General features: G+C 33.8%; 1 protein-coding gene across 1 annotated transcript; it reads right to left on the reverse strand.

Moving 5' to 3' along the window:
• Positions 1-2,224: 2,224 nt before the first annotated feature.
• LOC105133017 (homeobox-leucine zipper protein ANTHOCYANINLESS 2) lies at positions 2,225-8,513 on the reverse strand. The gene is made up of 9 exons (XM_011036795.1): positions 7,683-8,513; positions 7,335-7,552; positions 7,124-7,241; positions 6,333-7,025; positions 6,093-6,194; positions 5,763-5,978; positions 4,272-4,446; positions 3,814-4,181; positions 2,225-3,252 (listed from the first exon to the last, which is right to left on the reverse strand). The coding sequence occupies exons 1-9, from the start codon at positions 7,857-7,859 to the stop codon at positions 2,848-2,850; spliced, it is 2,472 nt and encodes an 823-aa protein (XP_011035097.1). The 5' UTR covers positions 7,860-8,513; the 3' UTR covers positions 2,225-2,847.
• Positions 8,514-15,422: the final 6,909 nt, after the last annotated feature.

Raw genomic sequence — 15,422 nt, forward strand, 5'->3', positions numbered from 1 at the left:
TTTTTTTAATTTTATTATTTAACATTAAATTATTTTTGTATTAAGCTTCATAATTTTATTTTATTTTTAGCAATCGTTTCTTTTGTTGTATGTCATCGTATCACCTTTTCTTTCTAAATTTAATCAATTTACTACCCTTGTTTTTTTTATCATGTAATCAAATAAAATCATATTATTGGATTCAAAATGATGCATAACTCAATCATGGATTTTATTTTTATATATATTTAAACATGTTAGCAATGATTTAATATTTTTTTAATTATAAAAAAATCAACCTCAGTAGCGGAGAAGCACGTGCCGTGTATCTAGATATGCAAAACACCAAAAAGTCTTAATAATTTACTGTATACCGAGATATAATTTATTGTAGATTAGAGCAATAAAAATATTATTTTTCCGAAAAACTCATAACATATGGCTTATTGGTATAAATGTATTTTTCATTGGAATTTATTTGTCATTGTCATGCTACTAGGAGTTGAAGAAGTCCTATATTTTACATTAACAAGATATTCTGAAAATTAAAAAAAATTAAATAAAGTTCAGTACAAGGGTTTTTTGGTATTTTTACATTCAAATACACAGTTAAATGATCTGATCGTACTGCCCTTGGATTTCTAGAAAACAAAGCTAATGGTTAGGGCTATTTGAGTATTTTCCATGTGATTTTTTTTTCATATTATCAACTTGAATGAGGAACAATTAAATCTTTGAACAACTATAAAAACAATAAAAAAAATAAAAAGTTGGTGGTGCATATGTAGCCGGGCTAATAAAGGAGAGGCGCTCGGTCTATTTGGGTGGTGCGGCACGCACCACCTGATCTTCAAATGACAATCCGCACCACCTGATCCTCAAATGTCATTGTCAGCGATGACATTGGAAGCAAAGAGTTTTGCTATACGCGGTTCACTTGCGAGATCACTAGTGCATTTCAGTGACGTAGTAAAAGATATTTTTAAAAGCATTTATCTCTTGAAAATATATGTTTTTTTAAATTTTTGATAATAATATATCAAAACCATCATAAAATATTAAAAATAATAATTTAATGTTTTAAAATAAAACTTTTAAAACACGCAAAAAAAAAAAAAAACTTTCACACTACCAAACACGTAACATTTAATCCTCTCTCATGAAAATTCTTACTCCAGTGCTTTTACCTTTAAAAAATAAAAATGACGGAGACATTAATGTTCAACTTCAGAGTTCATTCACAGAGATTTGAGAATGGATGAATGTTTCTGGGCAGCTAGAAGAGGAAAGAAGCTCACTCGTGAAGGGACGAAGGATATACCTATCCCATGAAGCTCATCGTGTGACTTTTAAAGCTCACCGGAGCATACAAAACAGTTTCTTTGATAATTATTTTTATTTCTTCCAGATGGGGAATGAGCCGAGCTAAGTATCTTACTACATGGCACATCATCCGGAGTTTCTTCAATTTTTCAACAACGTTATTTTATTTGTCCCTTCCGATTTTTTTATTTTCTTATAAATACCAATAAACACACAGAATATGGCCAGGAGAAGTGAATATATACCTCACAATGTATTTTGGAAAAAATGAAAATAAGAACAAGAACAACGACAAGGACGGAGAGAGTATTACAAGCAGACAACATTCAATCCTCCAGCAAAATCCCTCTCTCTCCCAATCGGAAAGATTTTGGTTTCCAGCAACAATCCACGCAAGCAAACTGACCAGAAGGAGCATTAAAATAGCAACACACGAAAACAAGGTTACCATCTATCATTTCATGCATACATAATCTCCCTCCCTCCCTCGCTGTCACGTAAAGCCTTCAAGACACGTGTCGGATTATCAGTGGGGTGTACACGTAAGCTAGAGACAGACCTAAGCTCTCAGCTTTAAATGATGCAACGCTTCCTCCCAACAGCTTCTGCTCTGTCATTTATTGCCTCTGCAGCTCATCAGCAGACCCCCCACCCCCCCTCCTCTCACCACCCAACCCTAAGCAACGCGTTTCCACAACCTACACCAAACTTAACGAGAGCGCGTTACTTGTTAGAGGCCGTGTTGAAACGGCATTTCATTCAAATTCATTTTAAAAAAACATTATTTATTTTTATTTGTTCAGATTGTAGTTTTATCTAAACCTTCTAAACCAAACAAGATTATTGGAACAGACAGCCATACTTAGGATTCAAAAAACTAAACTTGATCAAGTGTTATAAAGAGGAAGAAACATACAAGGAATCCGAAAAAACAAAGAGGTTATTACTAGTAAACTTCGAATATCAGATTAATACAAAACCTCACAAGTTAACAAACATCAACAAACCGAACCGGTGTCATTGCAAGTTCAACAAAGCATCTGACCAAATAAAAAAAAGGCAATAAAAAGGAGGATATTAAATTAATAAATATCAAAAGACCCTTTTTTTTTTCTTGAACATTTTTGTTTTTGATTTTTGTACTGCTAATAATCCAGCCAGGGGTCGAACTTGAGTCAATACCCGAACCAGCACCCTTGCCTTGTGCTAAGGACTTTGTTCGCTGCATGCATGCCACTGCACCCAAGCAGCCAGTAGTCACAGTCACAGACCCATAAGTCCTCACCGCCTTGCAAGGAGTCTCCACGCGCGGTTCGTTCTTGACTCAACACCCGCAAACATCAACATCAAGACTAGTCACATTTTTTGTTTTTCCCAGTCTTTACCACACTCATTTACCAAGGCGCGCGCTCTCTCTCCCTCCCTTTTAACACCAACCACCCTTGACACCATAAAATAAACAGATCAACACACCATGTTAAAATTAAAAACTAATGAAGACTCACTAATAGGACGAAGCTCAATCATGCAATATTCGGATGATGATCAGCTTTCACACTGCAGAGCTGCCTTGATCTTCTGGACAGTGCATGAAATGAGGTTGTTAACTGTCTCCACCGATTCTACCGTGAGCTTGGCTGTAGGAAGACTATTCACCAATATTTGGAACGCCACCGTCAAGAGGGACCCACTCACCCTATCTGGGCCACAACCATTGCTATTATTATTAGCAGTTGGGCCGCCGTTGGTTGTTGGGGGCCCACGCGAACCAGGCCCATCTGGTACGATAGCGAAACCTGACGGAAGAAGAGCCACGTAGGCCGAATCGCCACCATTCATCACCACGTGCATGGCAGGAATGTCAACGGGAGCGTACACAACAAGTGACCCTGCTGCATCTATGCAAGTCTCTTGCAGTATCAACATGCTACTCTGGTTAGAATTCATGGCCTGCCAAGAGAGAAGCAGTGAATCACAAGATGGTCCCCGAATTTGACTTGAATTTACATTACATGACGTTTTTACCTCTGTTTTAAGGGTGGCATCGGAGTCAAAAGGACAAGACGAGATCAGGTTTATCACATAAAAGGTGACGCGTGTTTTTTTTATTTTGACTTTTTGAAGCTTACAAGTTAAAGATAGAAACTGTCCCTAAAATCTGGTCCTGTCTGTGACTCTACAGATACTTCCAAATTCCGAACTCGTCCTTTATTTATATTTCACCTTTTATATAACCACGACAAACACTAATGGGGGACCTTACACGCCCCCGGACAGACACACCAGACGTTTAAATTATACTCCCCATAACATTAATGTCCAAAAAAAACATGTGCTGCCTAACATAAGATTTTTATGGCATGTTATGGATGAAATTATAATGCAATGAAAATTGTTTTCATGACAGACAATTTGACCTAACGGTCCACAAACACGAGAGAAAAAGGAAACTTTGTAACGGATATGTAAATTATGAAATAGTTGTTGAGGGAAGGGGGAGAGAGAGATTACGCTAGCCCGTAGGAGGGAGACACAGTTGCCATGATCTTGGCCTTTGGCAATGTGGGCCATTTCCTGCATTGGTCCGCCGTTGGAGAGGATGTCCCATTCGCTTCTGAGCCGTTCATCGCGGAGGAAATCAAAGAGTCTCTGTGGAGATACAGGTAGCCAGACAGAGGTAGCAGCGCTCAAAACAATGCCTGGTGGCTCACCAGGATCATCAACGCTCTTTCTGGTCATAACCCTAACATCTTCATCGACATTTCCTGCATTTAGCTTGTTCCATTTGTGCACTGTTGAGGCACAAACCCCGGCACAGAAGTTAGCCGTCATTCTTTGCGCCAGCTTCAGCATGCTTCGGCGACCACTTGCAGTTATAGCTACATCAACACCTTCCATGTCAACGACGGTTCTTTTGGCAAAGCTAAAGGATGCCACAAATTGTTTAGGAAATTAAAATCAATATTAACCTGTGTGGTCTCGACTGGGTACATTAGAGGACATGAGAATGGCTAGACACTCGCTCTGGCGTTGGAGAGTGGCAATCCATCGTTGGGCCCCAAAGCCCATGCCAGAACTTATCAACGGCCGATAGAGCTGGTGTGTTTGGCTTTCATCATATTCTGCATGCTCAATCCATGTAACCTGCATTTTAATAGTTTTTGTTAGTTGTGATAGGGTTGATTGCACCAACTTCTCAAGTTGGAAAAAAATTATTTTCATTATTGCTACAAGTGAACTGATTGCCTCTCTACTATTCAGCAAAAAGATCTTTTTCCCGTAGCTAATGATTAGGAACTAAAGCCACACAACATAAAAGAGCAAATGCCAGTTCCACCGGTCAAACTTCGCAGAAGATTGAACAAACTGCAACAGTATGTAGGAGGTTCTAGCACGCTATAAAGTATAAACCTTCCTCGGGGCCATTTTATTATATTATAATACATACATATATTATGTCGATGGATAACACTTTCAAAGAAAGAAAGAAAGAAACGAAGGGAGACCATTTTTATAATGTCATTCACAAACTATTTTTCCATATTAAAATAGAAGGGAAATCCAGGTAAAGGGCTTTAGGTTGGGCTCAAATAAAGAAATGGAATCAAGTAGTCCTGGCATAAAAATAAAGTAATGAAATAGAAATAAAAAATTTGCAAGATTTGAGGGAACAAAGTACACCGTAGAAGATGACATCGATATGCGTGTACTATTGTCTATATCAGCTTGGATACTCGAATGGAAACAAAGTAGGCAGTCTCGGGCTTTGACAATTAGGTCTCTTCATTTAGTTAAAAAAGGAAAGAAAATCATAAGGCTGGAACCAGGTCATATGCTGTAACATGATTAAATATAAGATAGAGAAGATAACCAAGAGTACATCAAAGATTGGATCATTGGAATAGAAGCATCAAATATATTGTTTATTCAATCAAAATTGAGGATAACTAGGCATTTACTAATGAAGGATATGAAATCAATGTGTTCAAGACACCAGAATTCGAGTAATGGGGACTTCTATTTGATAAAATAGATGGTGTGATCTCGATCTGCTGCTGTACCATAACAATCTTTTAATTGATTAAGCAACCCTAGTTGTTGAAACTTGAGATTTAAACAGTAATTTGACATCAAAGACAATATTATACGACTCTAGGAAGGTTCAGACAGTGACAGTGTGGGGATAACAGTGAGTATTCACTAGGCAAACAAGACTCTTAGATTGGTGAGCTCTCTAAGCGGCTTGGGAATGCAAATGCTCATGATTTTTGACCTGGTGTTTTACCACAAAATTAAATGCTCTCAAATGAAACTGCATTGTTGCAATTACTTCCACCAAACTCATTAAAGACAAAAGGGGCAGAACACCCACCAGGATAAACACAACAAATTTAAAGAAAAAACAGGTACCATCCGGGCATGCTAGAAACCATAATGAACAATAGTTTTTATATTATTACCTTAGAGTACCCATTGGGCATATCTTGCACCACACAGCCAGAAGGAAGCCTCCTACAGTTCACAAATGTCGGTGGCGCACCAGAAGTTTCTCTGATGGTATCGACAGACACATCAACAACAGCCCAAACCCCCTCGGCGTGCTGCTTGCAAAATCGGAGAAAATTGACCTCACGAACAGGAACCAAAGGGGATAAGACTTGGAGCTCCGCGTGCATCTAAGAATGTTTTAATTTAGCATTAAAAAAACTGCTAAACTGGTTGCTAGCAAAGACCACATAAAAGAGTAGAAATGTTGATAACAGCAGTAGAATAAAAGACGAGTAGCTTACCAACTGAAGCGAACCATTTCTAGTTCCCCCCATTCCATTGGCTATCACATCAGTTGTAGAGGTCCTGGCAATCACGCAAGGAAACATTTCTGCCCATCGGTTCTAGTAAAGAGAGAGCAAAACACAATTTAATTTCCAGTGACATTAAAAATGTGTGTATCTTAACAATCCAACAAAAAAATCAAGTTTTAGTTTATCATGAAAAAGGACACTAATAATGAGAGATTTGGAATAACTCACTGAATCCATCAGTGTCTCAACTAGGGCCAAACTGTTGATGATTACCATCCCAGTCTCTCTCGAAGCCTCACTAACAAAGCCACTAGGCTTCATTCCAATGCAAGGAGTGATAGTTCTCAAGTACTCCTCATGGTTCAATATTTCCCTACCACCATCAAAGCTCCTGATCCAAAGAGGCTCATCAGTCTGAGCCATCTTAACCAATTCATCCATGGCAGCCAAAGCCAACTCCAAGAACATGGATCTCTCCAGTGATCTACCAATCCCAGTAACACCAGTAGTCGCTGGTCTAGTTTGAGCTAGTACAGGCAAAGCACCAGAAATCCCACCTACAAAATCAGGTCCCAAAGGCAATGTTGTAGCTACAGTGCTTAAACCAGCAAAACCATTACTACCAACACCAAGCTCCAAGCTTGAATTTGGCATCGGAGGGCCAAGTGAAGAAGCCAACGAAGATATGGGGCGACCCAAGAACTTGCCAGCAAGCGCACACACTCGATCTAGTTCATCTTTTAACCGAGCATTCTCAATCCTCAGATGCTGCTCTTCAAGGGAAATATCACCAATTATTGCAGGACCACCACAGTTTGAGCACATTGGATTTCTCATAGCATCTCTTATGGACATGTTTTCCGCTCGAAGCTTGTCGTTCTCTTGCCTGAGTAATGAGTTCTCATGGCGCTCCAATTGAGTCTGTTGCAGCAAACAAGCAGATAACTTTAAGTTTCGATCCGTAAAATTCCAGCCCAGAAAGGAAAAACATCTACGGATTGTTAATTATCGTTCATTACCTTCATTTGGGTTCGACGATTTTGAAACCAGAACTTCACTTGCCTGGTCTCCAAGCACAGCCTTCTACTAAGTTCCAATCTTTGTTTCTCATCAGGATGAGGACACTCCTTAAACAAACTGTATAACAAACAAAAGCAACAGCATAACACAATCTCTAAATATCACTCAAAAAATCTTGTTGATAGTGCAAATTTGTGATAGATATCATACGCTTCGAGTTCTTGGATTTGTTGTGGAGTGTGTCGGTGGTATCTCTTTTTTCTTGGAGGATTATCAGCTGCATCTTGGTCATCACCAGAGGCACCATCCATGTTATCACTACCAGATCTGCTCTCATGTTCTTCTTCTCGGCTTCTCCTACCCACACTTGTCTCAAAGTTCTCAGACATTCTAGTTATATCTCCTTGACCATCTATGTTTGGTTGTTGCTGATCAAGAGAATTAAACAAAACATAAGCAAGAGCACAAAAGTTAAAGACTTCCACAAACAAACAGCCCCATATCACCAGGTAGCCGGGAAAAAGAGAGAGAGAGAGAGAGAGAGAAGAAGATAAGTACAAGAGCCAGTGAGAGTCCAGGAGAGTTGAACATGGATTTAGTGATAGAAGGAGAAACAAGGCGAGGCTGAACTATTGCACCAGTGGGCATGTTGTTGTTGTTATAAGGTATATCAGCTACAATTCTTGCGCCACCACCACCAGGACTAGTGTTTTCAAGAAAACCCCCAAAACTCATTAAAGCTTACGCCCTTTTTTCTGTTTACTCTATTTTTACACTAGACTTAACCCCTTTTTTTCTAGATTGACAAGTAGCACAGAATAACTAAGTTTGAATCTTGAAATTGTCATTCAAAAACCAAACCCCAGATGGCCAAACAAGAAATCCTGAACTGGGTCTCTCTCGGAGAAAATAAAAAAGGAAAACTTTTTTCAGAAGAAAGGAGAAGAGGATAGAGAGGTAGAGGAGACAGAAGGATAATATATCTATCCAAATGTCTCCAACTCCCTCTCTTTACTGAAAAACTGAGAGAAAGAAAGAGAAAGAAGGCAAGCAAACCCTTTTTATAATCTTCTTTACTGCTTGGCACTTCCTTCTCTATCCCTCTCTCTCCCTCTAAGAAACCTTAAGTTTCACTCCAAAACTCAAAACATTCAAAGGCCTTAAATTGTGTTGAAAAAACTTCAGGGAACCCTAGTTTGAGCCAAGAAAAAAGTAATAATATCTCGTTCTTTGCATGCTTGCCTCACACTCGGTGAGAAGAGGCTTCAAAGAGAACGAACAAGAGAAAAGATAAAAAAAAAAAATTAGCAAACAAGAAGCAGAAAACGAAAGGCCCTAAAAAAGATTTTGTACAGACAAGAAAAAGGAGAGAGAAGTCAGTGAACCCCCACAAAAAATATATATAAAAAAGGTGAAGATAAATTGAAATTATGTGGACTGTTCGAAGCCTTACAAAATACTGATTAACCTCCAAAAAGGTCGGTTGACTTCTCTTTTCTCCTTTTCCCTCTGTGAATCAGTAACAACAGTTAAATATTTCTGATTCTCTGTTTTGGATTCTTTTACCCTTTTAGAGGAGAGCGTAAGAGGCAAAAGTAAGAGCAAATTATTTTCACTGAGGACTCTTGATTTTGTGTTGCCCTTTGGATTTTTTATTTTTCCTTTTCTTTTTTTGGGGTATACAGACATAGGGATCTGTATAGATACCCCATATCTCTGCTGAAGATGCCATGTGGCTGTTGGAAGTGTATTTTTTTCATTTACTTGATGAATATATATACAGTGATTAGGAAACCCTAGTTTATGGATTCGAAACCAATATGGTGACAGTATTTATACACTATACATCCAACCCTACTTGAGTAAACATCTCAATTTTTTAGGGCTTTGAATTTGATTGCAGCGTGTGCTCTTTGAACAATTTAACAGTGTGGGTTTGATAATTTTGAAATGCAGGGGTTACTGTTGGGACGATTTGCTTTCGAAATCTTGTAATTCTAACATCAAATGGATGATAATTTCATATTGATCCTCGTTCTAACTCCAATAAGTTGATTTGGGTGATTAATTGAGTGAAATATTTTGTTTTCTTTTTTGGCTCAGCAACAGTCATGCAATTCCATGGGCGTACCGCATCTTCCAATTTTTATTTCATTTTATGGTTACGAAGGAGTGATTCCCGTGCAATTTTTTTCTATTTGGATATATTGAATGTTATTTTTTTATATTGAATGTGTGTTTCTAATTTACATGAATCCAGCAGGCTAATAACATCATCTTACAATAACTTTTGAAATAAAAGGTAGTTCATTTATCATATTTTGATTAATATACATGAAATATAAATAATATGTGTATCATTAAAAATGATAAATGCTTATGCATTCTAAATTTTTAGCATTTTATTTTTGCGATTAGAATATATATATATATATATATATATATATGGTGGTTGTTTTCTTAAAAAACTAGTAATCTAGCGATCTTAAGGAAATAAACATGAATTCTAAATTAAAATAAAATCCAAAACAACATAGAAAAAATAATAAAAACTACAAAATCATGAGCATCGGTTCTTGAAATGAAATCGCTACCTAAGAAAATTTTCTCATAAAATAACTTGTAAAAATTCAAACCAAATCCAACGGTTGAATCTCTTGTTATTGTAATTTTAAGGAGCTAACAAGTCCTGATCATTTCATATATTTTTCTAGACCTAAACACATTTTTTAGGCCATCTATATGATCTATCTGGATCAAATCCTCATATAGTAATGTCAGATCATCACACGAATACTTATAACCACCCATATTTATAAGCCCAATTATATTATTCTCTTTAAGTTAGAGATAACTTGTTATTAAGTCCTGCTATTTTTTGAGATAGGATGCCAAATGTTTAACATTAAAGATATCAGAAGTTTTTAGATGATTAGGAAGGGGAAACCTATGAGTATTGTCATTTATTTTTCACAGCACCTTACAAAGATTCATTTCCCTCTTTTTAAACTTGTTGTACTCTCCCACTAAAAATCTATTACAGGTAAGGACTATCCATACCAAATCACCAATATCAAGCATCACTATTATGATAAGTATCAATCAAGATCTTATACCAATCATTGTTGTTAGTGACTGTCTTCTTAACCTGCTTATGAAAACCATGTAAATAATATACCATTCTGTCAACTTGAACATTTAATTATTTGATATGAGAAACAAGTTAGGTAGTTTAATTTCAGTTTAATCTCAATCTTACCTTATAAATTCTTCTAGAAGTTCCTCATGAACTTCACATCTCTACTTAAAGTGATGGATTTATAAATATACTGTAAATAAACTACCTCGTTAAAGTAAAAGTGAGTTATCCAGAATGCATCAATGGTCTTCTGAAAGGCTATGAGATGAGTCATCTTTTAGAACTTGTGCATAGCAATAAAAATAAAATTCATGATTTGTTGAGTACGAGGCAAAATCAACACAAAATCCATACCAACATCCAACCACAGGACATCAAAAACTGATGAGGGAGTATACAATACAATATTTAATTATGCTTTCTTAGACCCCTGAGGGATAACATATCTATTAACAAAATTAGATAAATATCTTGGCAACTTATACTAGTAATTATAAGCATATAATAGGGTCAATGTCTTATCTTGTCCAAAATATTGTTCACAATGCATCTCACGAACAACATGCTCTTGTAAAGAACAATCTAAAATATATAATTGCAAGGCATGAAATAAATATATATTCACAAGTATATGTTCACCTTCACTTATTAACTTAATATAAATCTACTTGAAATATAAGTCTTTTGGGTACAACTTCCTGAGTATCAAACTATGTCATCCAGGCATGCATAGTGTTAAATCAGGTAACTCATTTATTGAGGGCATCAATCACCTTGTTAAAACTATTTAGTTGGTGCTTTTGATGAAAATGGTAAATTTTACAAAAGTAAAACCTTTTTTGCTCATCAACGACTTAACTTATGTTGTCCGTTTATATATCTTAATGCATCATGATCTACAATAAAGATGATCTCTTTTTACATTAGATATCGTCATTAATGTAAAACTACAAAAATATCATTACCATAAAAAAAATCCAAACTTAAGGTGAAGGAGCATTTTCAGTTTTTCATAACAGTTTATTTGTGTTTACGTAGCTAACTTAGGGAAAATTTTGTATCTGGCTAAATAAAAAAATGATAAGCATGCATTTATGGAACTTGGGAGTGCTTACAAGGTCTCCTAGCGTCTAAAAATGTCATTCCACCACATTGTGGGAAACATCATCATGTTTTTTTTTTAGTGGTTAGGTGCATATCTCTGTTAGTGGTCCAGTTTAGCATTGATTGATCTATTTTTTCCTTTTCTCTCTCTCTCTCTCTCCTCATTAAAAAATTATAACTTGACCCTATTGGTTGTTGACATTTTAAGGGATTCTTTTAATTTTAATTTTGATACTGATCTCTTTATAAAAAAATTATTTGTTTTCAAGTTCATCATGTTATATTCTCTAATGTGGTCTTTATTCTTTGAATTTTTAATTTTGATATTTGATCATGTTGTAAAAATTCTAGTAGTTTTCAATGTTATCTTTCGATTCAAATTGATAGTATTGTATTTTCTAATTTAATCTTTATTGTTTTGTTTTCTATTTTTTTTATTGGAGTGTTATAAAAAGTACTATTCTTTTTAACCTCACCCTTTAATCATAATATTGTTTTTATTTTCATATCAATTTTGATTTTCATTCTTTTTTATTTTTTTATCATTTTACTACATTGATTTTTTTAATTTCACATTTAGTTAATTTTTTTGTATTTTAATTTTAAATCTTATTTTTTTAATTGTTATTTTTAAAAATATTTTATATAATTAAAATTATTTTTTTAATTTTATCATTCAATATTTGATCGATTAAGAATTAAAATTTATAATTTTTTTGAGATTAGGTGTTTCAGATTTAATGCCTCATATTATAATTTTTTGTTAAAATTTTTTTATAACTTTATTTATTTTTTATTAAATTATTTAACGATTAAGAATTAAAATTTATAATTTTTTCAGATTAGGTGCTTCAAATTTAATGTCTCATATTATAATTTTTTGTTAAAACAATTTTATAACTTTATTTATTTTTTTATTAAATTATTTGAATTTTATAACTTAAATAGTAGATTAAACAAAATATTTCAAGTAAACTTAATCCTAATTACTATTTATAAGTTTTCCACAGCCGGTTTTTTCGTATCATTTTTTTACTTCATTCTAGCATCTAATTCTTTTTTATAAAAAAACAATAATTTATCCCTGCAGCGAAACACAAGCACCGAGACTAATCACGATGCTAACAGTGCCCTTTCTTTCACACCGCCTCCTGTAGAACTGAAACTATCGACGGCAGTCCGATTTCAGTCGTTTTGCTAGGACGTCACGACAGAACAATTGAACGATAATTTCAAGAACTTTTCCGAGCATAGTTTTCCATGAATGATCAAGTAATGGCATTCTCTAGCCGGTACGATGACTGAGAAATTTTAGCAATTGACCTTTTTTGCCAGACATTGCGATGAACAGTCGCTGTGCTAAAAAATGCTGAATAATATTTATGGACCAGATATTTCCTTATAAAGAGGTTGCGTTCACTCAACCCTGATCGTGAGTTATCAATGAAGAGCCTCCTGACACCTCACAGGCAAAACCACTGCTCTTCCATGTTTAGACACTCAGCCAAGTAACGCAAACGGAATTAAGTGCTAACATTTACTGTTTATTTTCTTTGATTTCATCGCCATGAGTTTTTTCAATTTACTTCTGAGTACCTCTGTATTAGATTTCCTTAACAGACTAGTTTATCATATAATCAGGTGCCCAGTCTTTGAAAACGATTACGTTTCTTTAATGCTGTTGTACAATCAATATAGAGTCGGGCTTCATGTTTTTAATTAATTAAAGACATACGACAGATTCACCTCATAATTATAAGATTTACCAGAAATTATCTTATTATATGGTCAATCCATGCTCCAGTCTCAAATAGTCAGCAGTGTGCTTAAGCACTTAAGTTGTAATTAATTTTATTCCCTGCAAGATTTAAGATCATACGGCGTAATTATTGCTTGAATGAATCTAGTCAAGGAAATTATACGAGACACTGCCCTCCTTCCCGTATGAACAGGTTGAAAAAATCACTGTGTGTGTAATTAATTCATATTTGCATGCTCTAATTAAGCTTTAGCAATGTGTTTACAATTATTTTTTAAATAATTTTTTTATTAAAATATATGTTAATAATATTTTTTTATTTTTTAAAAACTATTTTTAGTATTAGTACATTAAAGCAAGCAATGTGTTTACAATTTTTAAATAATTTTTTTTATTAAAATATATGTTAATAATATTTTTTTATTTTTTAAAAACTATTTTTAGTATTAGTACATTAAAGCAATGTATTTACAATTGTTTTTTAAATAATTTTTTTATTAAAATATATGTTAATAATATTTTTTTATTTTTTAAAAACTATTGTTAATATTAGTACATTAAATCAATCCAAAATATATTATATTTTAATAAAAAAATTTAAATTTTTTAAAAATATAGTTTCCAGTTCCTTCAATGGGAGCTCCTCCTCTTGAAATTAATTAACATAATATAGCGAGCCTTGGTGTTATAGCTCCTCCTCCTCTTAAAATTAGTAACTAATTTTTTTTTGAAGTATTTTTAATTTTTAAAAACATTTTTTATTTGTTTTTAAATAAAAAATAATTTGAAGTAGTTTTTATTAAAAAAAAATACTTTTAAACACGAAAATAAACTGCATGATAATCATCCTCCTTGATACAGCCACCTAGCCAGCATTAGTTCTGCAATATCATTACTGGCAATATGCATGCTTGATCATTTTTACTATGAAAGTAAAACCAAATGAACAAAAATCTCCATGGTTCCATAATGATGACTTGGTTAAGTTTCACGATCATATGGAGAAGGAGCTTGATTAAATTTTGTGACAGCTGCTTGCTCAAAATGGACACGGAAAATTAAATTAAAGCTTGAATGCCACTGGTATAAAAAACCCTAACAGGGCCACTCCATTAAAACTCTACTTCACTGAATAAATGGAAGTAAATATTGTAAATCAATGCACTGCCCTTTCTCCTCTCTACTTCCATGATTTGGATGAGTAGAAAGCTGCCACCATGGATGGATAGCCAGATCTGGTACCAGTGTTAGCTGTCTGTAATTACCAATTGCAGGTTTTTTTTAATGACAAGTAACCAGATGTAGTTAAGAAATGAAACAGAAAGGAGAAAAGGAAGAAAGATGATGTAATCTTCCTGGAATTATAGTGATTGAAAATGAAGCATGGATGATAGATGAAAGACAATTGGGAATCCATTTGGTGAATAAAATTAAGAAGACCTCGACAGAACAAGACTGCTACGCCAGCTGAAGATCTCAAATTTATCTCTTGAGGTGGAATAAAAACTATTCCCATGGATTATGTGCGCACGATATAGCATTATCCATTTGCATATATTTTCTACGCAGGATTCTTCAAAAAATTCCTCTATTTCTTCAAGAAGCATATGTTTTTGGGAGTACTAGATCCATTTGCGTGCTGCACTGCAGTTCTTATTAATTTTTTTTTTTTTTACATACAAGATCCACCCATCGGTAATGTGAAAAAAATAAAATAACACGTATTAAATTATATTTTAAAAAAATATTGATATAATAATATATTAAATAATATTTTTAAAAAATAATAAGATGAGAGATGTGTATTTAAGTATTTAACATGTTAAATATATGATACAAATTATGAGATCTTAATAATTATGTAAAAGGTAAATTAAAATAAATTATGAAAGTAAATTTCTAATAAATTTATCATTAAATAATGAAATTAAAAATAAAAAAAATATGTTAATTTGCAATCAAAATGATAATTCCTTAAAAATCAAATTATATATGTTAATTTGCAATCAAAATGATAATTTCTTAAAAATCAAATTAAAAAATTATAAAATATAATTTTTAATCGATTCAATATTAAAAAATAAAATAAAAAATTTAATTAAAAAAATCCCAATTTTACTCAAGCTAATTTTTTAAACTCATGTTTTAAATTCTAAGATAGATAATAATAACCTTATAAAAATATTTGTAAAATTTTATTTTTGAAAAATTCGAAGTTGATGGTTGAAATATAAATATAGCTGGACAAAACTTCTACTAGGAACATGTTTATCCCCTTAGGTGTACCAGAAAAATA

The sequence above is a fragment of the Populus euphratica genome, unplaced genomic scaffold (assembly GCF_000495115.2).
Source record: "Populus euphratica unplaced genomic scaffold, PopEup_1.0 scaffold2.1, whole genome shotgun sequence".
In the NCBI taxonomy this organism is placed as follows: Eukaryota; Viridiplantae; Streptophyta; class Magnoliopsida; order Malpighiales; family Salicaceae; genus Populus; species Populus euphratica.

Excerpts from the sequence above, each read along its gene's own strand:
- LOC105133017 (XM_011036795.1), bottom strand. The coding sequence starts at position 7,859 with ATGAGTTTTGGGGGTTTTCTTGAAAACACTAGTCCTGGTGGTGGTGGC. Across the intron at positions 4,447-5,762 it reads TGCCCAATGGGTACTCTAAG|GTTACATGGATTGAGCATGC; the intron begins GTAATAATATAA and ends ATTAAAATGCAG. Across the intron at positions 3,253-3,813 it reads TCTCCCTCCTACGGGCTAGC|GCCATGAATTCTAACCAGAG; the intron begins GTAATCTCTCTC and ends CTCTCTTGGCAG.